The sequence below is a fragment of the Hyla sarda genome, chromosome 1, assembly GCF_029499605.1.
Source record: "Hyla sarda isolate aHylSar1 chromosome 1, aHylSar1.hap1, whole genome shotgun sequence".
In the NCBI taxonomy this organism is placed as follows: Eukaryota; Metazoa; Chordata; class Amphibia; order Anura; family Hylidae; genus Hyla; species Hyla sarda.
The window spans coordinates 587394160-587420897 of NC_079189.1; the positions used below are offsets into that span (position 1 = coordinate 587394160).

At 45.1% G+C, this 26738-nt stretch overlaps 1 protein-coding gene across 7 annotated transcripts in view; it reads right to left on the minus strand.

The window, feature by feature from the left end:
* LOC130295231 (zinc transporter ZIP10-like) overlaps window positions 1-26738 on the minus strand; it is a 51329-nt gene that overhangs the window by 16776 nt on the left and 7815 nt on the right. For 3 of the 7 annotated variants that reach the window (XM_056545771.1, XM_056545781.1, XM_056545791.1), the window contains exons 2-4: window positions 11953-12929; window positions 3702-3882; window positions 565-734 (exon numbers count right to left, since the gene is read on the minus strand). In XM_056545771.1, the coding sequence (XP_056401746.1) occupies window positions 565-734; window positions 3702-3882; window positions 11953-12929 (1328 nt within the window). Of the gene's footprint in view, window positions 1-564; window positions 735-3701; window positions 3883-11952; window positions 12930-19571; window positions 19791-26738 lie in introns of those variants that run through there. The other 4 variants (XM_056545761.1, XM_056545792.1, XM_056545801.1 and 1 more) reach the window with 4 other exon arrangements.

The following is a 26738-nucleotide window of genomic DNA, read 5'->3' on the forward strand; positions in this document are numbered from 1 at the left end:
CCAGAAAGCGAGGCCCGACCCTGCAGTAGATGCGCAAGACACCGGAGGATCCCGATGACGACACCGGAGCAGCGGGACAGCATCGGGAGCCCCTGGGACAGCATCGGGAACGGCGAGGATGCGGTCTGGAGAGACGGGGACAGGTGAGTATAGCTTCCTATACTTTACATTGCACGGATCCCTCAACATACGATGGATTTGACAAACGATGGGTCGTTTGGAACTAATTACCATCGTATGTTGAGGGACCACTGTGTGTGTGTGTGTGTGTGTGTGTGTGTGTGTGAGATAGATAGATATCTATCTATCTCTATCTATATATCCTCATCTGTTCACACAGAGATCATCAAAACCTGTCTTAGGCAGGTTGCTAGTTGCCCATAGCAACCAATCAGATCTCTTCTTTCGTTTTGCAGAGGCCTTGTTAAAAAGTGAAAGAAGTGATCCGATTGGTTGTTTTGGGCGACTCAGCAACTTTTCCTCTGGACAGGTTTTGATGAATCTCCCCCATAATGAATCTCTTTACAATATTAGCAGTGAATAAAGTAAGGTGTATGCCCTTACATGGGGTAAGAGATGAAGAAGGGCGTCTCCACTTAAGGTTCCCACAGCCAAAGCCACAAAGAAGTTTAGGAGAAACTTGAAGCATCCTTGGTTAATGAAAGGAATCAGGATGACCCCCAGGAGGGACAATAAACTGATGACGGTGATTGAGATGAGGCCGCAGACCCAGGCTAAAATAAATAAATTATATTACTTAACAATAAACGCATATATGCCAATATAAACTACATACAAAAAACAGAGACATATACATTCATTTAGTGAATTTCAGACTGCAGCTATATCAGTAGAAGGAAAAGTCATGGACTGGATTTGATTTCATGAGGCCAGTGTTTCCCAACCAGAGTACCTCCAGCTGTTGCAAAGCTGCAACTCCCAGCATGCCCGGACAGCCAAAGGCTGTCCGGGCATGCTGGGAGTTGTAGTTTTGCAACAGCTGGAGGCACCCCGATTGGGAAACACTGGCCTTATACCAATGACAGGGTTCAAAAGACAGGACCAAAAGGAGACAGATAAATCACATTAGATACCATGGTCTAATAAGAAAGTGCAACAAGTAAACCATGTGCAGGAAAGTAAATACTCAGGTAACTTAAAGGGGTACTCCAGTGGAATTTTTTTTATCAACTTGTGCCAGAAATGTAAACAGATTTGTAAATTACTTCTATTAAAAATAAATAAAATAAATAAATAATAATATCCATCCTTCCAGTACTTATTAGCTGCTATATACAACAGACAAAGTTCTTTTCAGATTTTCTCTTCTGTCCACAGTGCTCTCTGCTGACACCTCTGTCCATATCAGGAACTATCCAGAGCAGGAACAAATCTTCATAGCAAACCTATGCTGCTCTCGACAGTTCCTGATACCGACAGAGGTGTCAGCAGAGAGCACTGGACAGATCAAAGAAATCCAAAAAGAAAAAAGGAACTCTAATATACAGCCGCTAATAAATACTGGAAGGATAATGTTTTTTTTAATAGAAGTCGTAATAGAAGTACCGTATATACTCGAGTATAAGCCGACCCGAGTATAAGCCGAGACCCCTAATTTCAACCCAAAATCCCAGGAAAAGTTATTGACTCGAGTATAAGCCTAGGGTGGGAAATACCTCATCCCCCCCTGTCATCATCCAGACCCGTCATTAACATCCTCATCATCATCCCCTTGTCATCATCCCACACATCCCCTTATCATCCCACACATCCCCCCTTCATCATCCCCTTGTCATCATCCCACACATCCCCCCTTCATCATCCCCTTATCATCCCACACATCCCCCCTTCATCATCCCCTTATCATCCCACACATCCCCCCTTCATCATCCCCTTGTAATCATCCCACACCCCCCCTTCATCATCCCCACCCCCCTTCATCATCCCCTTATCATCCCACACCCCCCCCTTCATCATCCCCACCCCCCTTCATCATCCCCACACCCCCCCTTCATCATCCTCTTCTCATCATTCGCCCTCAGTGGTCTTCAACCTGCGGACCTCCAGAGGTTTCAAAACTACAACTCCCAGCAAGCCCGGGCAGCCATCGGCTGTCCGGGCTTGCTGGGAGTTGTAGTTTTGAAACCTCCGGAGGTCCACAGGTTGAAGACCACTGCGGCCTTCAACATCATCCAGCCCCCCTCTCACCCCCTTTAGTTCTGAGTACTCACCTCCGCTCTGCGCTGGTCCGGTCCTGCAGGGCTGTCCGGTGAGGAGGTGGTCCGGTGGGATAGTGGTTCCGGGCTGCTATCTTCACCGGGGGTGCCTCTTCTCCGCGCTTCTGGCCCGGAATAGAGGCGTTGCCTTGACAATGACGCAGAAGTACGTTGGCAATGAACGCACCTCTGCGTCGTTGTCACGGCAACGTGACTATTCTGAGGCCGGGCCCGAGGCGCTTAGAAGAGGCCTCCCCGGTGAAGATAGCAGCCCGGAACCACTATCCCACCGGACCACCTCCTCACCGGACAGTCCTGCAGGACCGGACCAGCGCCGAGCGGAGGTGAGTACTCAGAACTAAAGGGGGTGAGAGGGGGCTGGATGATGTTGAAGGCCGCAGTGGTCTTCAACCTGCGGACCTCCGGAGGTTTCAAAACTACAACTCCCAGCAAGCCCGGACAGCCGATGGCTGCCCGGGCTTGCTGGGAGTTGTAGTTTTGAAACCTCTGGAGGTCCGCAGGTTGAAGACCACTGCGGGTGGGGGAGTTCACTCGAGTATAAGCCGAGGGGGGTGTTTTCAGCACGAAAAATCGTGCTGAAAAACTTGGCTTATACTCGAGTATATACGGTAGTTTTACAACAGCTGGAAGCACCCTAGTTGGGAAACACTACCATAGGAACTGCGCAAGTAATATTTTTGTGTGTTCTTTATTTTTTTTGCAGTAGTATGCCTCAGAACAAACCATTTCTTTAAGTTATATAATTTATATGAATTCAATTGGAAAAAAAGTTACACCGTTCACATGCAAGACTACTTTTTCGGAAGAAATAGTTATTTCACGCAACTGTTTTTTGGTTCGTTCTTTTGCATGTAAATGTGATCTATAGTTTAAAAAAGGAGTACTCCAGGGAAATAAAACTTATCCTCCATCAAAAGGATATGCGGGGGGGGGGGGGGGGGGGGGGGTTCCAACCGCTGGGACCCCCGGAGATCTCCTGCACGGCGACTAGGCAGTTTAAGGAAATGGGCATGCGGACATAGGGATACATGAAAGGGGCGTGTCTGCCGCAGCTTCCCACGGACAGGCGGGGCACTGTGCAGGAGATCGTGGGGGTCCAACTGCCGATCTATAACTTATGCTTTATCATTTGGAGAGAGAGGGGGGGGGGGGGGGGTAAGCTGCTGCCAGACCCCTGGCTTAGGGTAGGGTCCCACAATGTTTATATGTTGCGTATTCTCCTATTAGCAGACACCCAGGGATACTCGGCGGCAGCACACAGGACGGGGTAGCCCTGGGTGTCTGCTCATAGGAGAATAGGCAGCTTAGTTCTAGATGTGCAGCAGATTGAACGCAGCATAAAATATACTGGCCCTCATTTACTTTGGCTTTCCAGGCATGCTGGGAGTTGTAGTTTGTCAACAGCTGGAGGCACCCTGGTTGGGAAACACTGGTATAAGAGGTATTGTGACACATATTACTTACCTGATGCTCCCGCTTTACTTTCTTCAACAGTCTCCATTTGCAAACCAGTGAAATGTTTGATGCAGAATCTTCTATCGATCTGATACAATAGCGCAGGACATATGTAAGTGAACTGCTCCGGGGAAATTGGAGAGTTCATATTGAGCCCGAAATAACTGAGAAGCTGAGTCACATTTAAACACTGAAAGAAAGGAACCACAATACAAATCAGTCCTATGCGGATTGTAGGCATAAAATCAGTCACAAGATTTTCATAGAGTTTTGGTCTCAATTTACAATGGTTGTAACTTTTCAGGTATTCCCCGTATAGCGGTCTGAGGTTTACTTGAGCACATTTCCCCCTCATCTCTTGCAGACTTTGGACTCCTGGTGGCCTGGCAGAAGTCCAAAATCAGGAAATGCAGTCTGGAGTGCTGAGGGGTGTGTACAGCCTTAGCCAATCATAGCTCATCTTACACTGAACTGCTCTGGGCTGTGTGTAGCAGAGTGAGGGAGGAAGTTTTCCCCTGTATGGCTTCAGATGATGTCATGCCTGCTGGGGAACGTCCCTTCCCAGTCTGTGAATCTGACATATTGATCAGAAAATACAGAGCAATATCAAGGTAGAAAACTAAAAAAATTATACAAATAAAGGCAGGGGGTGGTTTATCATGATGGGGGCAGTGACCTGGGAGGATTATATAATGTAACAAGACCATGTACTCTTTAAAGGTCACTTACAATTGGTAAACTTGTCCCAGGGGCATTATTATTAAGGGAGAATTCATTGGACCTAACAAAAAGGTGTGAACCTATTTTCACAGTTTATGAATTTAGCAATAACCCCTCACATATAAATTAAATAAAAAATTCTTAATGGCACTGGATATGCCTTCTTAATGACGCGCAGTCATAGTGGATATAGGGTGGGCTCAGGATGTGAAAATTCATTACATACAAAGTATGTTTCTCACTACTAAAAAAATAAAAAAATATAAAAGAATAAATTCATACTATGAAATAAACAGTGTACAGTAATAGCACTTAGCCGCATAAATGGTTGGTTGCCAATATAAGGAGGAGATTTTTACATTTGATTGTGTTTCCCTGACATAAGCAGATTGCCCCATAGGGAAGTCGCTAATCGCACAACACCTATTACTTTTGTACCGGATAACACTGTGGCGGCATTCTTTAACTTGCATTTGGTGCTTGGAGGCGACCTCTGATCTACTTTTACATTATATTTTATATATTAGGGGTTGCTTAAGCAGATTTTAATTATAGAGATTAAGAGTTCTATTTACGTGGACGTGGTTATTGTTGACCGTGAATTATTATTTACCTTTCAGCAGTGGTTTATCTCAAAAAGAATTCAATGGCTAACCTTTGAATCCAACATAACACACACATTTAGCCATCTCAAACATATTTTTTTCCACATTGACTTCAATGGGTCTGCTAAATATAAGCAAATCTACTATTGTGGATTTCCTATGGACCCATTGAAGTCAATGGTAGCAAAATCCACTGTGGTCTTTCTGCAAAAAAATACGCTGCAGAAAATCTACAGGAAACATGGCCATGTGAACGTACCCTTAAGGAGGAGTTTTCTGAGAACCCCACTACTCAAGCCCAACAACTAAGGCTATGCTTCCATCTGTGTTGGAGGCTCGGTAGCCAGAAGTATTTTTGGTCCAGTTATTTTCTAGTAATAGGACGCAACCTAAAACCTATTGAGGTCAATGAAATTTGATCCTGCAGCTGCATGGAGCTAAAAAGCCATAGCCCTTTAGCCATCAATAATGGCAAGTATTTTATTTTGGGCTAGTTTGTATGGAGAGGGGGGGGGGGGGGGGGGGAGACTAAATTTGACTCTAATAACTGCATTTATTATCTTAATGTATATTTTTTAATAGTTACTATTTTTTATTTTTATATTAATATACATTAATACATAAAAATAGTCGTAAATATTTGATTTAATATTACTATTTATTCTGTATTATATTTATAAAAAAAAATTATTTATTGTTAACCTAAAAATGGTAATTATAAATAAAAAAAAAAAAAAAAAAAAAGTAAGTATGTATTTTCGATTTTTCAAGAGAATACATACAACAGAAAACCCAAGAACCCAAGGTGCACACACCAACAACCCCAAAAGTTCAGGAATTGCTGTGAAACACAATAAGGAGATTTGTTTACTTACCGTAAAATCTCTTTCTTGGAGGAGAGGATCCATTGGGGGACACAGACCGTGGGTGTATGCTGCTGTCTCTAGGAGGTGTGACACTATGGTAATAAAAAAAGTCAGCTCCTCCCAGCAGGATATACCCACCTTCAGGCCCTGAGCTAATCAGTTTAAGTTCCAGAGCAATAGGAGGAGACCAACAGGTCAAAGAAAAAACCCAAAACTGTCCGAGAACCAGAAGAAAAAAACATAACTGAACACACGCTCGGAAAGAGTACCAAAGGAAACCCCAAAAAGGGTGGGAGCTGTGTCCCCCAATGGATCCTCAGAGAAAAGGAGATTTTTGTTTACTTACCGTAAAATCTCTCGATCGGCTCCATTGGGGGACACAGACCGTGGGACGTACCAAAGCCGTCCCTTGGGTGGGCAGATAAACAGTCAGGCAGACAGCTGAACCACTGCCGCCTGCAACACTTTATGACCCAGACTAGCATCAGCCGATGCGAAGGTATGAACTCTGTAGAACCTCGAGAAGTGTGCAAAGACGACCAGGTAGCCGCCTTGCAAATCTGCGAGGCCGAGGCTCTATTCTGGAGAGCCCAGGATGCCCCAACAGAACGGGTAGAATGAGCCACAATCCTGAAAGGAGGAATCTTCCCATTACAGCGATAGGCTTCCGAAATGGCGGACCGAATCCACCGAGAAATGGTGGCCTTGGAAGCAGGATGTCCCTTACGACGACCCTCCGTAAGGACGAAAAACTAATCACACTGATGAAAAGAAGAAGTGATGGAGAGATAAGACCGAACAGCCCAAACTACATCCAGCTTGTGTAGTAAGCGCTCTTTAGGATGAGAAGGAGCAGGACAAAAAGACGGGAGGACAGTGTCCTCATTGAGATGAAAGGCCGAAACCACCTTAGGCAAAACGGAAGGATCTTGCCAGAACACAACCTTGTTCTGGTGGATCACCAGAAACGGAGAAGGCAGGAGAGAGCTGCCAATTTAGACACCCTTCGGATGGAGGTGATATCAAGAAATGCCACTTTCCAAGAAAGGAGGCGGAGATACCCCTCTCTAAGGGGCTCAAAGGGTTCACCATGGAGGGCACTCAGAACCAAATTCAAGTCCCAAGGGAGAGAGAGGGTGACCGATCAGGAGGAACAGCATGCGCCACTCCTTGAAGGAAGGTCCGGACATGAGAATAGAAGCCAGGGGCCAATGGAAGATAGCAAGGGCCGAAACCTGACCTTTAAGGGAACAGAGACAACCCCAGTTCCAAACCCGACTGCAAAAAGGAGAGATGACTGGGAATCGAGAAGGTTACAGGGGATAAATCCTGAGCTTCATACCAACGAAAATAAGACTGCCAAGTACGGTGGTAAATTCTTGCGGAGGAGGCTTACGAGCCCTGAGCATGGTGTGAATGACATGGGAAGAGTACCCGCGGGCCCTCAAAACCACGGCGTCAAATGCAGCGACTGTAAATTGGGGTGGCAAAGAGGACCCTGAGAGAGCAGGTCCGGACGGAGCGGAAGGCGCAGTGGTGCGTCGTCCAGGAGCCTGACTAAGTCGGCGTACCACGACCTTCGGGGCCAATCTGGAGCTACCAGAATGGCGGGGACGCCCTCTGTTTTGAGCTTCCTCAGCACCCTGGGAAGGAGCGGAAGGGGAGGGAACAGATCGTGTAGGGCAAACCCCGCCCAAGGAATCACTAGGGCACCCACGACCAGAGCCTGAGTGTCCCGGGACTTGCTTTCCGCCCAGATGAGAATCTTGGTCACCTCGGCCATGGCTGCCGAGCTGCGAGTGCCACCTTGTCGATTTATGTATGCCAAGGCCATGGTGTTGTCCGACTGGACGCGGACAGGACGGAACTGAAGCCGGGACTCCCAAAGAAGAAGACAAAGAAGAATCGCCCGTAATTCCAATAGGTTTATCGAAAGAAGGGTCTCTCGGGGAGACCAGAGTCCCTGAACCGTCCAATCCCTGAACACGCCGCCCCAGCCCGACAGGCTGGCATCCGTTGTAACTACCTGCCAGTGAAGGGGAAGAAACGACCGCCCTTGGAGAAGAAGTGCCACCAGAGCAGAGACTGACAGACCCTGCGAGGGAGAACAATCTGACGATCGAGGGACAGAGGAAACCTGCCCCATCGAGAGAGAAATTGCCAGTTGAAGGGGGCGGTAATGAAAACTGGGCAAAGGGCCTCCATAGTTGCCACCATCCGACCCAGGACTTTCATACAAGTGTGGATGGGGACTGAGACCTGGGTCCGAAGGGAGCGGACCCCGACAGAGGCGCCAGATGTTTGTTCGGCGTGAGGCAAATTCGGGCAGAGGCCGTGTCGAAGCGAAGGCCCAAGAAGGTTAGAGACTGGGTAGGACAGAGGGATGACTTGTCCCGGTTGACCATCCACCCGAAGCAATCCAGAGTGTGGAGAGTGACGTCCACATTCTCCAGAGTCTGGGCTCTGGTTGGAGCCTTGATGAGAAGGTCGTACAGGTAGGGTATCACCGAGACTCCCCTCGACCGTAACAGGCCCATCACTGGCGCAAGGATCTTGGTAAAGACCAGAGGAGCTGAGGCCAGACCGAAGGGGAGGGCTACGAATTGAAAATGCCCCTCCGGAACAGCAAAGCAGAGGTACCGATGATGGCCTGGAAATATTGGCACATGGAGGTAGGCATCCTTGATGTCCACCAATGAAAGAAACTCCTTGTTTCAGGGATGCCACCACCGAACGGAGAGATTCCATTCGGAAGTGACGGATGAGAAGATGGCGGTTGAGACTTGAGGTCTAGGATTGGTCGCACAGAACCGTCCTTCTTGGGAACCACAAAAAGATTGGAATAGAATAGAACCCCGGAACCGTTCCTCTGAACGATGACCCCCTGGAGAAGAAGAGACTGGAGAGCCTCTCGAAATTGCTTCGCCAGAGAAGGCGACCAGGGGGCCCGGGATCGAAAAAAAAAGCGATCCCCCGGAAGGGAGGCGAATTCGATTCGGTAACCGTTGGACACCACGTCCCTGACCCAAGAGTTCTGAATGTGTGAGGTCCAGATGTCTCGAAAAATTAAGAGACGACCTCCCACCCGAGAAAAAAAAAAAAACAGCGGGTGGGGGCCTCACTTCATGCAGAAGTGGGTTTGCGGTTGCCTGATTTGTGCACAAAACGGTCGGACTGGTTGGAGTCCAACTTCCAAGACGGGTGCGCCCGGAACAAGGGAGCCTTTTTGTCCAGCGAAGGCGCCTGCCTGGACCCTTTGAAGAGGACTTCCTTTGGGAAGTAGGGAGAGCCTTATTTTGAGGCAACAAGGAACTCTTACCTCCTATCGCCTCAGAGATAATCTCATCAAGGCACTTGCTAAAAGGACGGCCACCCATAAAAGGAAGCACAGAGAGACCTTTTGGAAGCGGCATCCGCATTCCAAGCTTTAAGCCACATAGAGCGGCGGAGAGCCGCTAGGTGACCCACAGCAAAGGCAGAACAACGGGCTGACTGCATGGAAGCTGCACATAGGAAGTCCCCAGATTTAGAGCATTGGAGAGCCAGGACAGATAGATCCTCTGGTGGGGATCCCGCTAAGATATCCTGATGGAGCTTTTGGCACCACTCCGACAGGGCCATGCCCATGTCGAGGCAAAGATGTGAAGAAGAGAAGAGCCAGCTGCTTCAGAGGCAAACTTTGCTAAGGATTCTACCTTCTTGTCCGTGGAATCCTTGAAGGCAGCGGCATCTGCCAGTGGCAGTGTAGTCGCCTTAGAGATCCGGGAGATTGGTGGATCCCCAGAGGGAGGGGAAACCACCTTAGTGACAAAGTCTTTGTCAAATGGATAACGTTCTTGAATCGTCTTGATTCCCGGGAACCTCGTCTGGATGTTTCCATGCAGATTCCAGAATGTCATCAAAGTCAGCATGAGAGCTGAACCTTTGAGGTGTTGGCTTAGCATGATGAAAGGATACTCCTGGAGTGACAGCCGAAGATCCTGGGTCCTCTAAGTGAAAGGTGTCTCTTATGGCTGTCACCAATGAGTTCACCGTTTCAACTGAATCCGAGCGGTCCTCTGAGTCAGATGCCGGCTCGGAAGCCTTGTCCGCCAATTCACCAGGAGAATGTGAACGAGTAGAGTCAGTCCTGGAGGGGGGGGGGGGGGGGGGCGACCCTGACCGGGTACGCGGCTCTGGCGTGGCAGAGTGGCGACTGAGAACGTTCTCCGGAGGAGCGACGTTTGTGCCCAGATGACAGGGGGGTGGGACACACGAGGGGAACGCCCATGTCTATCTGAAGACTCAATGGAAGAGTCAGACGAGGCACCCCTAGTACGCTTTTGAGAGCGTGAAGTATCTGGAAACTAGGAGCGGGCCCTCTCAGAGGCCCTGTGCAAGGAAGACCCCCACAAGGGAGGAACATCACTTCCCGGGAGGCCTCAGCCACCGAACGGGAGACTTGGGTCAAGTCAGCCATATACTGGGTCAGGGAAGAAACCCAGGCTGGTGGAGCGGCTGAATCCACCGGAACCGAAAGGGCATCAGGGGGTACCAGGGGGTCTGGGAGAGCAGTGGAGCAGGCAGGGCAAGTGGGCTCAGCAGAGCCAGGCATCTTGGTATTACAGTGCTTACAAACAAAATAAGTCACTGACGTTCCAGGTTTCTGTTTAGAGGGAGGAACAGCTCTGGGTATGGACATAATGAGAAAAGAGACAGGAACTTTCTCACCCTAGTCTGTGTCCCCAGGCAGCTGCAGTGAGGAGAACTTTGCTCCATGCAGCTAGAGTGCCAGCCAATAGGGAGAGAGGGGCATGCCTGAAGCAGAGGCACTAACTAATTGGCCCCTCCTAACTGAAGTTCGCACCCACGGCGCTGATTGGAGGCTACTATGCGCCTCTGAAGAGCTCCGACCGCCCTGTGGGCGGAGCTATAGACTGCCGAGAAGAAGCTGTAATGGCACCCGCTCCTTGTCCCGAGCGCACGTCAGCCGCATATGCGCTCAGGGAAATAGAGCGGGCAGCCTATACTCTGGCAGAGACTGAGAGCGCCCGGCCCGTACCAGCGCCGCGGCTGTCAGCCGCATATAAGGCACTGCTGGGGAAGTGAAAGTAAGCCAGCGCTGAGAGCGCCCGGCCCGTACCAGCGCCGTGGCTGACAGCCGCATATAAAGCGCTGTGGACATAGTCGCAAGAAACACACACACACACACACAGTGAAGTGCCCAATGTAAAACAGATTACATGCCCCCTGAAATGCCACTGCTCCCCAGAATAAAAGTCCAGCCCCTGTATAAGCCAGCCCCCATAACCTGAAAGGTGGGCCAAGAAAAGGGGGTCTCCAGAGGTTGCAAGTCCGTACCTAAGGAGAAAAAGGGAGGAAAGTACTTACCTCAGTCAGAAGAACTTACCTAATGGAGTCTTCAGTCAGCTTTAGTTACCTGCATGACGCCTGGCTGCTATAGGGGGACCCGGACCCATGAGGTACCAACCCAGGCGCTGACCGTTGGCGAGGGGGGGGGGGGTGAACAGCGCATACACGCATTGTCTCTGCCCCCTTACTTGCAATGGGGAAACGGGGAACCGGAGTCCCTGAGTCCCCACCTGAAAACAGGAAAGAAAAAAAGGAATAAAAAACTAACACGTCCCTATACTAGGAAAACAAAAAATCAGAAGACCTGGTCTGGAGAATTCCAGACCATGTCCACCTCCTTCAGACACTAAGCTTAAACTGATTAGCTCAGAGCCTGAAGGCGGAAATATCCTGCTGGGAGGAGCCGACTTTTTTTTTTTTTTTTTATTACCATAGTGTCACACCTCCTAGAGACAGCAGCATACACCGACGGTCTGTGTCCCCCAATGGAGCGGAAAAAAAATAGTAGTAACATAAATTTCTCTATGTTAATAAATAACCACAACATAAATAGTAATATTATAATCCATATTAAGTAGTAATAGTAAATATTTATTGAATAATCATTAATAAGACATTTATAAGAATAAAAAACACAACTTTTGCAAAATTGTGGTAACTTTATAAATTCTAAACAGTGTCAGAGTATTATCTGAATAAAGCGTTGCCTCCTCTTACCTCATTGTGTTCGTGCACTTCATGAACATGCTGACCGTGACTTCTCTCTAATCCTACGTGTGTTTTCATACTCGTGTGATCATTCGGAGCTTCTCTTTTTCGGGTGTTTCTCTGCAGAGCTTCGACCCCCTGTCTGGGTTCCTCCCATTCATGATTATCATGGTCCACATTGACAGGGTTAAGAGATGAAGCAGAGTTATGGTCGTGTTTGTAACCATGTTTATTTTCATCTTGAGTTTGCTCCAAATCGGACTGAGAATTAAGAGCCGCTTCGCTGGTTTTGGTTCCTTTCCGCCTTTTTTTATGCTTGTGCATTTTCTTTTCCACCACTTGCTCCTGTGTTGCATTTGTACCAGGTAAGGGGTCATTTGTCTGTCCTTCTAGCGACACGTGGTTTACCGTGTGATTATGGTGGCTATGGTTATGATGTGTACCATTGTGGACATGATGGTGGTGGTGATGAGGATGATGAGAGTGATTTTTGTGGGTAGATTTATGCTCCGGGGACACAGATGCCTTTTTCTCTTTACACTCGGAAACAGTTTTTGAATCATTTTTTTCTTCTGTATGGTGATTGGAATCTACAGGATCACGGACATGTAAAGTGTCTGAATGGGAATCATGATCATGGCCAACGTCCTCATGACCAATTTCAACCACTTTTACCTCGCCCAGACCCAAGCTGGATAAAAGCTTTTCCAGCCCACTATAGGACAACCTTCCATTATCCCCATAGTGGTGGAATAATTTTTCGATATAGTATCTTTGTTCGAGCTCAGCGTCCGGGGGTGAAGACTTGCTTGTGGGGAAATACGGCTCCTGGGAGATCTGGTAGTCATTGTGCCGGTGAGTGTGACTTTCCTCTGGCGTGTGGTCGTGTGCATAGCCGTGGCAATGGTTGCAATGATGAAAAATAAATGTGAACAAACAAATAAAGCAAAACTTTGTGTGCATGTGTACCTTCATTTCTATTCCACCTGGATTTAAGAGAAAGAAATAAAATAAAATCATTTTAGGGAAAATTTGTTTAAATCAAGATTTCATGTTAAACATTTTAAGAATTTTTGTTGTTTATAATTTTCTAGATCATCAAATAATCCTAAAATCTTGCAGCTCCCCCTCTGGTCACTAGGTCTAAAACTAAAGGCAAGAATTTTTGTTCTGTACAGATCATTTCTCAGCAGTCTCCTTCCTAAAAAGGGGTACTCCGCCCCTAGACATCTTATCCTCTATCCAAAGGATAGGGGATAAGATGTCTGATCACGGGGGTCCTGCTGCTGGGGACCCCTGCTGCGGCACCCCAGACATCGGTGCACAGAGTGAACTTCGCTCCGTGATGGATGCCTGGCAGAGGCTCGTGATGTCACAGACCCTCCCATAGACTTGCATTTAGGGGCGTGGCCATGATGTCAAGAGTGGGGCGTGGCCGTGACATCACGAGTCTCCGATGCTCTAAAGGAATGTCGGGTGCAGCAGGGAGATTGTGGGGTCCCCCATGATCAGACATCTTATTTCCTATCCTTTGGATAGCAGATAAGATGTCTAGGGGCAGAGCACCCCTTTAATTACAGTGAAAGGTGACACCAGTGTATAGATTATATGTACACACAATAGCTGTTGCTCATAGCTCAGCCTCCCCCTCTTTCTAGCATGACCACTGCATACACCTATCCCATTCAGTCTATTGTATGATACTATACACACACATACATACACCTCTACTTTTACACAGAGAAGTCAGGTGCAGCTCAAAACAATGAAAAGGCCATATATCAAGTCTTTCAAGCATTACAATGCTGACAAAGAAAAAAAAAAAAAAAGGGAAAATACTAATTTGATACAGCAAAAATAAAGAATGCAATATCTGTAAAGCTAGATTGCCTTCTTAATATGAGAAGCAGACATGTTCATCTGGTATATGCGGAGGTTCCCTGGCTGCTATCCTCCATGCAGGAGATGATTACGAGGGAGATTCAAAATACACTAAAAGGCAGCTAATATATTCACGGCACCGCCGCCATCAGCTCCAAATGAACCACCTGTGGCTCACATTACTCCAGACACTGACCCCCTGCGATCTCCGTGCAGGCACCCAGGCGTTCTGGACATTATGTTCAGAACGTTGGATTCGGGTGGCCATAGTTGTGGCATCACGCCGCGCCGCGCCTCCTCCTACTGACATGAATGGAGATGTCTAGGGCCCAGTCGGCTGTGGTCGTCACGTCACGGCCTCTTTGGGTACTCCGCCCCTAGACATCTTATGCCCTATCCAAAGCATAGGGGATAAGATGTCTGATCGCAGGGTGTTCCGGTTGAGTGACAAGGCTTGATGTCACAAGGGGGCATGGCGTGACATCCCAACCACCTGAACCCGGTGTTCTGAACATAATGTTAAGAATGTCGAGTCTGCATGTAGATCACAAGGGTGGGGGGGGGGTTTATAGCAGCACACCACTCCAAGTCAGATCCTGAAATTGGGGTGAACTAAATTAGAGATTGTGAGCCGGACCCTCTCACTAAACATCAGTGACTGACCTCAAAAATCTTCTTCTGGAGGAATGTGCAAAAATTTCCCATAAACCCTTCCAAAATATCATAGAAAGTCTTCCCAGAAGAGTGGAAACTTATTCCTGCAAACTATGGAATGACTCTTCCTCTATGCATACGGATTTAGAATGGGATGTCCTAAAGGTTCCTGTAGGTGGAACGTGCAGATGTCCCAATACTTTCATATGAATAGTCATCTGGTATTTAGGGTAAAACTTTCACTTGTGGGACAGGATGTGAGGTTGCATTTTGTCAGTAGGGAACTTCAGGCTATGACTAAGGATTGTGTGTTTGGTGTGAAACACAGTTACATGGTTCATAAGGCTGAAAAAAGACTGGAGTAAATAGAGTTCAACCTATAACCCTAATGAGTCCCTACTGAGTTGATCCAGAGGAAGGAAAAAAAACCTCATACTAGAGGTAAAAATTCCTTCCCAACTCCAAATATGGCATCAAAATAAATCCCTGGATCAATGTTCTGTCCCTATAATAACCCCAATATACATAACCAGCAATGTAGCCAGACCCCATTTGAACTCTTTTACAGAGTTCACCATGACCACCTTCACCATGACCAACCATGGCCAAATCCAATGTTCTTTCAATATTTCTGTTCTTGGTTCATGAAATTTTTAACTGATGTTTTCTGCCTTTTTTCAAAAATCTTTATAAAACTTTAAAAGTCATGAAGCGTGGACATCAGTTTCTCAAACTATTTGGCAACGTAAGTTCTGGTCCTTCAGAACAGTTTGAACCGCCCAAAAAAAATATAGCTTATTTTTGCCGAGGTTATACTTTAATTTATCCCCAATCCACTGTATACTCTTAAAATGGAAATAAAATTAATTTGTGAGGTGAAAGTGATAAAAAAAAATTAAATTATAATAAAAAATGCTATTGTGTGGGGGTCTTTATTTTTTTATTTTTTAAACCCTGTACACTGTGGAACAAGGGGACATGTTATTTTGACTCTTTAGGTTGGTACAATAATATCCAATTTGTATAATTTCCATCTGACCCCTGTAACTATTTGTCCATATACTGGGCTGGTTGAGGGCTCAATTTTACACTATGATCTGTAATTTTATCAATACCATTTTGGCATTAGACTTTTCGATCACTTATTCAAATTTTATTCTGGGATGTGATGTGCTCAAAAAATATGCAGTTCTGGTGTTTGGTGTGGCTCATACAGATCAATGTAATACCTATGAATTGCCTTGATCCATGAAATCTGTGCTATTAGGAGCCCGCTTCATACACCTTTAGCAACACCATGATGGTGTTAGAGGGTGTTCCGACCGCTGTGATAGGGAATAATATGTACTATATTGAGTCGTGTGACAAATTAGAACAGTGCTTTGTGGGAAACATGTTTATGTCAGACAATCTATATAGCCATATATCTAAAACTCAATGAGAGTGAGCGAGTGTGTGTGTGTGTGTGTGTGTGTGTGTGTGTGTGTGTGTGCGCGCGCGTTCAAGCATCACGTCAAAACAGCTATGTGTCATCAAAAAACATAGGATAGGCGATTTAACCCTTACTTACTCACCCCCATTTGCCAGGGGCGGGGTTTTTGTTTAACCCCTTAAGGACTCAGGGTTTTTCAGTTTTTGCATTTTCGTTTTTTCCTCCTTACCTTTTAAAAATCATAACCCTTTCAATTTTCCACCTAAAAATCCATATTATGGCTTATTTTTTGCGTCACCAATTCTACTTTGCAGTGACATTAGTCATTTTACCCAAAAATACACGGCGAAACAGGAAAAAAATTTATTGTGCAACAAAATCGAAGAAAAAACACAATTTTGTAACTTTTGGGGGCTTCTGTTTCTACGCAGTGCATATTTCGGGAAAAATGTCACCTTATTCTGTAGGTCCATACGGTTAAAATGATCCCCTACTTATATAGGTTTATATTTATCGTACCTCTGGAAAAAATCATAACTACATGCAGGAAAATTTATACGTTTAATATTGTCATCTTCTGACCCCTATAACTTTATTTTTCCACGTACAGGGCGGTATGAAGACTCATTTTTTGCTCCGTGACCTGAAGTTTATCGGTATGATTTTTGTTTTGATCAGACTTTTTGATCATTTTTTATAAAGTTTTTAAAAGTGGTATAAAAAGTAACCAAAAAACGCTTTTTGGGACTTTGGAATTTTTTTTTACGTGTACGCCAATGACTGTGCGGTTTAATTAACGATTTTTATAGTTTGGACATTTACGCACACGGCGATACCACATAGGTTTTTTTTTACACTATTTACACTTTTTTTAATGGGAAAAGGGGGGGGGGATTCAAAACTTATTAGGGAAGGGGTTAAATGATCTTTATTTACACTTTTTTTGCAATGTTTTAGCTCCCATAGGGACCTATAACACTGCACACACTGATCTTCTACACAGATCACAGGCGTGTATTAACACGCCTGTGATCAGTGTTATCGGCACTTGACTGCTCCTGCCTGGACTTCAGGCACGGCGCAGTCATTCGCCGATCGGACACCGAGGAGGCAGATAGGGTCCCTCCCGGTGTCCTGTAAGCTGTTTGGGATTGGGATGCTGCAATTTTACCGCGGTGGTCCCAAACAGCCCGACTGAGCAGCCAGGATAGTTTCACTTCAGATGCGGTGGTCAGCTTTGATCGCCGCGTCTGAAGGGTTAATACAGGGAATCACCGCGATCGGTGATGTCCTGTATTAGCTGCAGGTCCCGCCCGCTGATGGCCGCCAGGAGCGCCGCAATATGATGCGGGGTCACCGCATGACCCCGCGGCATATCACGGGAGCTGGCGCAGGACGTAAATATACGTCCTTCATCGTTAAGGAGTTAAAGTCCCATACAAGTCTATGGGAATTATATGTTACTGCATAACTTCCGTACGGCTGGAGATATTTCAATACCTGGTACACATTACGGGACGGGATAGGAGGTCGGGATTGGAAGAGTCAAAACAAAAGCTTCCTCCTTTGTTCATTTTCCTACCCAACAAGGATTACGAAGGAAAAACAGTGTATATATTAACATACTAGCCGAGTACCCGGCGTTGCCCCGTTTTTCCTTCCTAATCCTTGTTGGGGAGGAAAATAAACAAAGGAGGAAACTTTTGACCACCTAGCCCGACCCGTAATATGTGTACCAGGTAGAGATGAGCAGACTTACAGTAAATTTGATTCGTCACGAACTTCTCGGCTCGGCAGTTGATGACTTTTCCTGCGTAAATTAGTTCAGCCTTCAGGTGCTCCGGTGGACTGGAAAAGGTGGATACAGTCCTAGGAAAGTCTCCTAGGACTGTATCCACCTTTTCCAGCCCACCAGAGCACCGGGAAGCTGAACTAATTTATGCAGACTAAAGTAATCAACTGCCGAGCCGAGAAGTTCGTGACAAATCAAATTTACTGTAAGTTTGCTCATCTCTAGTACCAGGTATTGAAATAGCTCCAGCCAATCCTTGTTGGGAAGGAAAATAAACAAAGGAGGAAGCTTTTGACCTCCTATCCCGTCCTCATATATTGTTGTCATATCCCGACCCGCTATCCCGACCTGCAATATGTGTACCTGGTATTGAAATATCTCCAGCCGTATGGAAGTTATGTGGGAACATACATTTCCCATTGATTTGCATGGGACTTAAAAAAAAGCCCCGACCCTCACAAATGGGGATAGTTAAGGGTTAAATTAACTATCCTATATTTTAAGTGGACATATAAGTAACCTGTGACCAAGTATTATCGAAATATCTCCAGTCATTTGGAAGTTATGCAGCAACATATATTTTCCATAGACTTGTATGGGACTTTAAACATAAACCCCGCCCCTGGCAAATGGGGGTGAGTAAGGGTTAAATCACCTATCCTATGTTTGTTGTTGACATATAAGTAACATGTGACCAAGTTTCATGTTAATATCTTTAGCCGTTTGGACGTGATGCTGGAACATACACACATACGTTGAGTTTTATATAGATAGAACTGAAAGACAGACATTGCTAGACTTGGGGGTGACCGGGCAGTCCATCGAAGTTCCATCAATTTGTAGGATTTAAAAATAAATAAATCTTTGTCAAAGTGAAAGTAGTTTTTCGGCAGGACGTAATCTTCTCCCCTACCCAAAAGGATGGGGAATAAGATGTCTGATGCTGGATTCCAGCCTCTGGACACCCCCCCCCACGATCTCCTGTGCGGTACACCAGTCTTCACGCCCCTCCCATAGACATGAATGGAGAAGGAGTGGAGTGACGTCACGAACAAAGAAGCTCCGAAGTTCAGAACGCTGTGGTGTTAGCTCAGAGATCACAGGGGGTCCGGCCTTTGGATAGGCGATAAGTCAAGAGGTGGAGTACCCCTTTAAGTAGTGTCCATCTAACTGTATATTCCTAAACATTTCACGTATACACCTCGTCTCTATCGAAGGAGAATATTAGTATAAAGACCGTGCAAAGATATTTCACATCCACAGTCTGCAATTGCTTAAGAAACTCATTTGTATCTTTTAGACTTTTTTTTAAATGAACTGGTGCCAGAAAGTTAAACAGATTTGTAAATTACTTCTATTAAAAAATCTTCATCCTTCCAGTACTTATCAGCTTCAGTATACTACACAGAAAGTTGTGTAGTTCTTTTCTTTCTGACCACAGAGCTCTCTGCTGACACCTCTGTCCATGTCAAGAACTGTCCTGAGCAGGAGCAGATCCCCATAGGAAACCTCTCCTGCTTCGGACAGTATCTGACATGGACTGAGGTGGCAGCAGAGAGTACTGTGGTCAGACTGGAAAGGACTACAAAACTTCCTCTGGAGCATACAACAGCTGATAAGTACTGGAAGGATTTTTATAGAGAATTAAAAAATCTGTCACTTTCTAGCACCATTTGATTTGAAATAAAATTGTTTTACACCGGAGTACCCCTTTAAAGGATTGCCAGTAGTTCTAACAGGGAGTCCGATCCAGAAATGTTCAGGCACCCTGCGAGGATGGTCACTAACCAGGTGGATTTTGGGTAACAGATACGAGACTCTGGGAAATCATAACCATCAAAAAATTTGCTAATTTCTCAGAGATTTTACCATGTTTCCTGTTCTGTTCAATGAACATATGGATTCCCTGATAAACAATTTGCTGATGAAAAAGAGTGTTTCTTGCCTCAGCCACATTATCTCTCTAGTTCATAAGAACTCTGGCCCGTTCCTTATCAGTCCTCGATGACTTGACATCACTGCATTTCTCAATGTCTGCCCATTGTTTCTACACGTCACAGAACATGTACGAATGTCTCCCAACTATTAGATCTGATGTCTTTCTTAGGGTCTCTGGTACATCATATAGGGGGAGATTTATCAAAACCTGTGCAGAGGAAAACTTGCCCAGTTGCCCATAGCAACCAATCAGATCGCTTCTTTCATTTTTCACAGGCCTTCATAAAAATGAAAGCAGCAAGCTGATTGGTTGCTATGGGCAACTGGGCAAGTTTTCCTCTGCACAGGTTTTGATAAATCTCCCCCATAGTGGGTACCACACTTTTCTTAGACAATTCACGTCATAGAAACACTGTAGGTGATAGGTTTATATATATATATATGTATATATATATCTCTCAAGAAAAAAAAAAAAGGCTAGGCAATATTCTGTTGGCACGAATAAAGGGCACGTTCCCTTGTCTAATGAGTGCACACTGCAGCGGCATATCTGCAACATCTGGAGGGCTACAGTTTGGGCACCACTGCACAGTGATGTCCAAACTGTGACCCTCCAGATGTTGCAAAACAACAACTCCCAACATGTCTTTCGGCTATCTAGGTATTGTAGTTTTGCAACAGCTGGAGGCACCCTGGCTGGGAAACACAGAGTTAAGCAAACTGTTTTGCAACCATTGTGCCTCCAGCTGTTGCATAACTTCAACCCCAGCATGCACGGACAGCCAAAGGGCATGCTGGTAGTGAGTTTTGCAACACCTGGAGGTTGTGTCTCACCCTCCCCCCTACAGGGTACACTCACACGCCTGGGGTCTACAGTGAGTTTCTTGCTACAAGTTGGAGATGCAGCAAATTTTCCACCACAGCTCAAACTCCCAGAGGGGAAACTCGCTGTAGACCCCGGCCATGTGACTGTACCCTAAAAAAAAAAAAAAAACACTACACTTATACAAAATAAAGGGTAAAACTTCATGTACATACCCCTACACAGCCCACCTCCCCAAAATAAAAACAAAACGTTTCTTGTATGACACTTTCCAAAACAGAGCCTCCAGCTGTTGCAAGACAACTCCCTGTATTGCCGGACAGCGATTGACTTTCTAGGCATGCTGGAAGTTTTGCAACAGCTGGAGGCAGCCTGTTTGGGAAACACTGTCATAGGGTATTTTTAGTATAGGAGGGAAGTGTAAATCTTGCATCCGGGTCCATCCCTATGCAAATCCCTCATGTCCTCAAATGCGCTTTGCACTCTCACTTCGGAACCCTGTCGTACTTCAAGGCAATCGTTTAGGGCCACATATGGGGTATTTCTGTACTCAGGAGATCTTGCCTAACAAATTTTGGTGGGCTTTTTCTCCTTTTACTCCTAATGAAAAGGTAAAGTTGGGGTCTACTCCAGCATGTCATTGTAAATCTTTTTTTTTATTTTTTTACACTAGCATGCTGGTGTTGCCCCATACTTTTCATTTTCACAAGGGGTAAAAAATAAATAAATACATGTACATTTGAGGTGATTTCACTGAAATGCAGTTTTTTCCCCCAAACTTACCATTTTTACAAGAGGTAATGGGAGAAAATGCCCCCCAAAATGTGTAACCCCGTTTCTTGAGTATGGAAATACCCCATATGTGGATGTAAAGTGCTCTGCAAGCAAACTACAATGCTCAGAAGAGAAGGCATGCCATTGGGCTTTTGGAGAGAGAATTTGTTTGGAACGGAGGTCGGGGGATCATGTGCGTTTACGAAGCACCCCCCCCCCCCCCCCCCGTGCTAACAGAACAATGACTTTTTTTTCTCATTTACACATCCGACTTTAACGAAAAGTCGTCAAACACCTGTGGGGTGTTAAGGCTCACTGTAGCACTTGTTACGTGCCTTGAGGGGTGCAGTTTCTAAAATAGTATGCCATGTGAGGGTTTTTTGCTGTTGTGGCACCATAGGGGCTTCCTAAATTAGACATGCCCCCCAAAAACCATTTCAGCAAAGTTTGCTTTCCAAAAGCCAAATGTGGCTCCTTCTGAGCCTTGTAGTTCGCCCGCAGAGCATTTGACATCCACACATGGGTTATTTCCATATTTAGAAGAGATGGGGGTTACAAATTTTGGGGGGCATTTTCTCCTATTACCCCTTGTAAAAATGTAAAGTTTGGGGAAAAACCAGCATTTTAGAGAAATTTTATTTATTTATTTATTTTACACATTCTAATTTAATGAAAAGTCGTCAAAAACCTGTGCGGTGTTAAGGCTCACTGTTCGAGATGAGCGAACTTACAGTAAATTCGATTCGTCACGAACTTCTCGGCTCGGCAGTTGATGGCTTTTCCTGCATAAATGAGTTCAGCTTTCAGGTGCTCCGGTGGGCTGGTAAAGGTGGATATTGTCCTAGGAGACTTTCCTATGACTGTATCCACCTTTTCCAGCCCACCGGAGCACCTGAAGGCTGAACTAATTTACGCAGGATAAGTCATCAACTGCCGAGCCGAGAAGTTCGTGACGAGTCGAATTTACTGTAAGTTCGCTCATCTCTACTCACTGTACCTCTTGTTACGTTCCTTGAGGGGTGTAGTTTCCAAAATAGTATGCCATTGCTGTTCTGGCACCATAGGTGCTTCCTAAATGTGACATGCCCCCCAAATACCATTTCAGAAAAACTCACTCCAAAATCCCATTGTCTCTCCATCCCTTCTGAGCCCCCTACTGCACCCGCCGAACACTTGCAACCACATATGAGGCATTTCCTTACTCGAGAGAAATTGGGTTACAAATTTTGGGGGAATTTCTTTCCTTTTACCCCTTGTAAAAATTCACAAACTGGGTCTACAAGAACATGAGATTGTAAAAACAAAATGCAGATTTTGAACTCTCTCCTTCACTTTGCTGCTATTCCTGTGACACACCTAAAGGGTTAACACACTTTCTGAATGTCATTTTGAATACTTTGAGGGATGCAGTTTTTATAATTGGGTCATTTATTGGGTATTTCTAATATGAAGGCCCTTCAAATCCACTTTGAAACTGAACTGGTCCGTGAAAAATTCAGATTTTTTAAATTTTGTGAAAAATTTGAAAAAATTGCTGCTGAACTTTGGAAGACATTAGAGGGCTTCAAAGTAAAACATGTCAACTTTATGATGCAAACAAAGTAGACACTGTATATGTGAATCAATATATAATTTATTTGGAATATCCATTTCTTACAAGCAGAGAGCTTCAAAGTTAGAAAAATGCAAAATTTTCAAATTGTTCATGAAATTTTGGATTTTTTCACCAAGAAATTATGGAAGTATTGACCACATTTTTAATATATCAACTGGCTCCAGAAACAGAAACAGATTTGTAAATTACTTCTATAAAAAAAAAAAAAAAAAAAAAAAAAAAAAATCTTAACTTCAGCAGCTCATAAGTACTGAAAGGATTGAGTTCTTTTCTGTCTAAGTGCTCTCTGATGACACCTTTCTATGGAATTGTCCAGAGTAGAAGCAAATCCCCATAGCAAACCTCTACTCTGTGCAGTTCCCGAGAGACAGATGTCAGCAGAGAGGACTGTTGCCAGACAGAAAAGAACGACTCAACTTCAGCAGCTGATAATTATTGGAAGGATTAAGAGTCTTTAATAGAAGTAATTTACAAATCTGTTTAATATTCTGAAGCCAGTTAATGTTTGGGGGGGAAAAAAAAAAAAATATGAAAAGTTTTCCTGGAATACCCCTTTAAAGATAATCTAATGCAGAGGTAACTTGTGGCTTCTGGGCCCTGATGCAAAAGCTGAAACAGGGCCCCATGTGCCAATTATAATAATGGTCTCTTATGGGGCAGATGTGCTTTGGGGCCCCGTTATGCCCCAGTGCGACCGCTACCTCTGCACCTCCTATAGCTAGTAGTTTTATATTGTATTTAAAAGTATCATTAATCAGAGTATACCAGGTGTGTAATCGATACAGTGGTCTCAAGTTACAGTATTAATCTGTTCCAGGACGACCATTGTATGTTGGGACCATTGTATGTTGAGACCATAACTCTATGGAAACCTGGTAATTGGTTCTGAAGCCTCAAAATATCATCCAAAAATAGGAAAGAGTGAGGATTAAACTAAAATAAGTAGATAATACAGATAAAGCAAATCCTTCCATTTAAAAGTAAGAAAGAGCTGCTGGGAGCTGTAATCACTGTCTATGTAGAGGACAGGAGCTTCTTCAGGGTCCTGTACAGTACACAGTGTCCCAAAAAATGTAACATGGAGCCGTCCTCACCTGGTGTCCAAAGGAGCAGCCAACTGTGGCACAGGTAAAGAGTACAGAACATGTAATACCTCCCTGTACTGAGCGCTACCAGACACCAGTCAGTGCATGCACTTCAGTAATACAGGGGTTTTACCAGTGAGTGTCCATTCTGATTGGTCAGTTCTTCTGGCCATTGACACGTTTCACAGATCTGGACTGTATGTAGTCTTGTTTGTTGAGTCTGGTTTCAAGTTCCAATGGTCCAGAAAAGACCATTGTATGTTGAAACTATTTTATGTTGAGACCATTTTAAAGTTGAGGGACAACTGTATTTAAGGAGGAGATCTTGTACCTGGCTTCTGTACACATGAAAACGGGGGCAGACCTGAAACACATGTTAGGGTTCAGGTTGTCTGAATGCATAGACATCAGCCATGGTACTGAAAAATGTAAAAAGGATGGATAGATATATATATATATATATATATAAATAGTGAAGAGTAAAGGTTTGTCTGTTTTCTTTTGCCAAAGCTGTTTTTTTCTCATGTACTTCTAAGTATGGCCAATACAGAGCGCGGCTGAGCACTGCCTCGAGACCTCAAACCCACAGGGGCACAACATAATAGTTTCACAGGCAGGCTATAAGCCATACACAAGTGGATCCTTCCTGTATACTTATCCTTTTAATTTTGGTTCAAAAACGTGAATGTGAGACTAGACCCTTAGAGAGCTATTAAAAAGGGGTACTCCACTGCTCAGTGTTTGAAACAAACTGTTCTCAACGCTGGAGCTGGCACCGGGAGCTTGTGACGTCATAGCCCCATCCCCTCAAAGCAAGTCTATGGGAGGGGGCATGATGGCCGTCACGCCCCCTCCCATAGACTTGCACCAAGGGGGCGGGGGTATCACGTTAGGAGCTCCAGGCACTGTCTCCAGTTTGTTCCAAACGCTGAGCAGCGGAGTACCCCTTTAAGGGAACTGTTCTGCTCCCTGAAAAGGACTTTGGCCTGTGTAAGCATACAGGGAGCAGAGTGGTGATGTCCGCCATGTCCAAACTGTCAATCACGCTTAAGTGTAATAAGGGAACAAGGTGCGATGACAGCCGGGAGCACAATGACTACTATGCAAATCGATGGAACTTCAATGGGTTCCCCTGTATTGCCAAGCTGGCAAACGTTTTGGGGGAAAATGAAGACTGGCATGAACATGTCGCACACATGGAGTCGGTATGGACAGTGTGATCATGTTGTGGAGAGGGGATGAGGAAACACTAATGGATTTCATTGGAAGACTCAATGTAGTCCATGAATGTATAGAATTTACTATAATGTATGATGCCCACTGTATTTATTTTCTTGATGTTTAGACAAAACTTTTTTCACCAATTACTCTTTCCAAACCCACAGATAGGAACAGTATACTTCATATATCTAGCTTTCATGAAAGACAACTTATCCCCTATTTTTATGGGAGCCCTGGAGATACTGTAGTACAGCACTCTGGCATTTCCGGTGCCCCCATACAAAAAACAAAAAAAATTATGAAGTGCGTATTGTAGGTATCTACAGCACATGCTTTCTCTGAGAGCTGGGGCCAGTTCTGGAGATTGTGGGGGGGGGGGGGTCCCAGTGGTTGGACACTTACATCCTATACCCTTTATAGGGGTACTCCGGTGGAACACTTTTTTTTAAATCAACTGGTGCCAGAAAGTTAAACAGATTTGTAAATTATTTATATTTAAAAAATATTTATCCTTCCAGTACCTTTTAGCAGCTGTATGCTACAGAGAATTTTTTTATTTTTGTTTTGTCCACAGTGCTCTCTGCTGACACCTGATGCCCGTATCAAGAACTGTCCAGAGCAGGAGAAAATCCTCATACAAAACCTATGCTACTCTGGACAGTTCCTGACACGGACAGGAGGTGTCAGCAGAGAGCACTGTGGACAGGACAAAAAATAAATTCAAACAGCAAATAATTTCCTCTGTAGCATATAGCTGCTAAAAAGTACTGAAAGGATAAAGATTTTTTTTTTTAAATAGAAGTAATTTACAAATCTGTTTAACCTTCTAGCACCAGTTCATTTTACAAAAAAAAAAAAAAGTTTTCCACCGGAGTACCCCTTTAAGTGTCCACCTCTCTTCTACGCTGGAGATTTCCTGGCAGTAACCTGTTGTGTCTCCATATATCGGGGTATTGCTGCACTTTTCCTTAATCCATAGTTTGCACTACTTATCTCTGAGGAATCAGTGCTGCAGACCACACCGGATAGAGGGAACTGCACTGATCTATGGGACCTAAGGGGACACATCAGCCAATGAAGGTTGGCTACACATCAGTCCACATTTATAGTCACAGGGTTTTTTTTTTACAACACGTATAACAAGGAGGTTTAAAGGCAAAGAAATGACACTGCTGTGTTCCTCAATACAATATACAATAAGATGGCTCTTACTAACAGGACTTGTAGTAATAGTTCTGCACAGAATCACCACCTGACAATGCAGTCACATGATCCCAAACGCTGGGAACTTCTCACTTTGTGGTCCCCCTGGCCCCAGGCACGTGACTGTACAATACTTCAGCCCGCCGCCTTCTGGGTCCCCCCTCTCTCCAGTGCAGCAGCATCGTGCAGGGGTCACCAAGTCCCGTCTCATGATAGAACGACTATCCCCATGACCGGCTCCATGTGACTATCACAACCCGCAGACAATTCTACATAGGATTAATCCCCTAGTGACGGCCAATTTTGCTGCCTCCCCTCAACCACCACATTCAAAAGCTTTGATTTTTATTAAAACCCCTCTCCCTTCACCCCCCCCC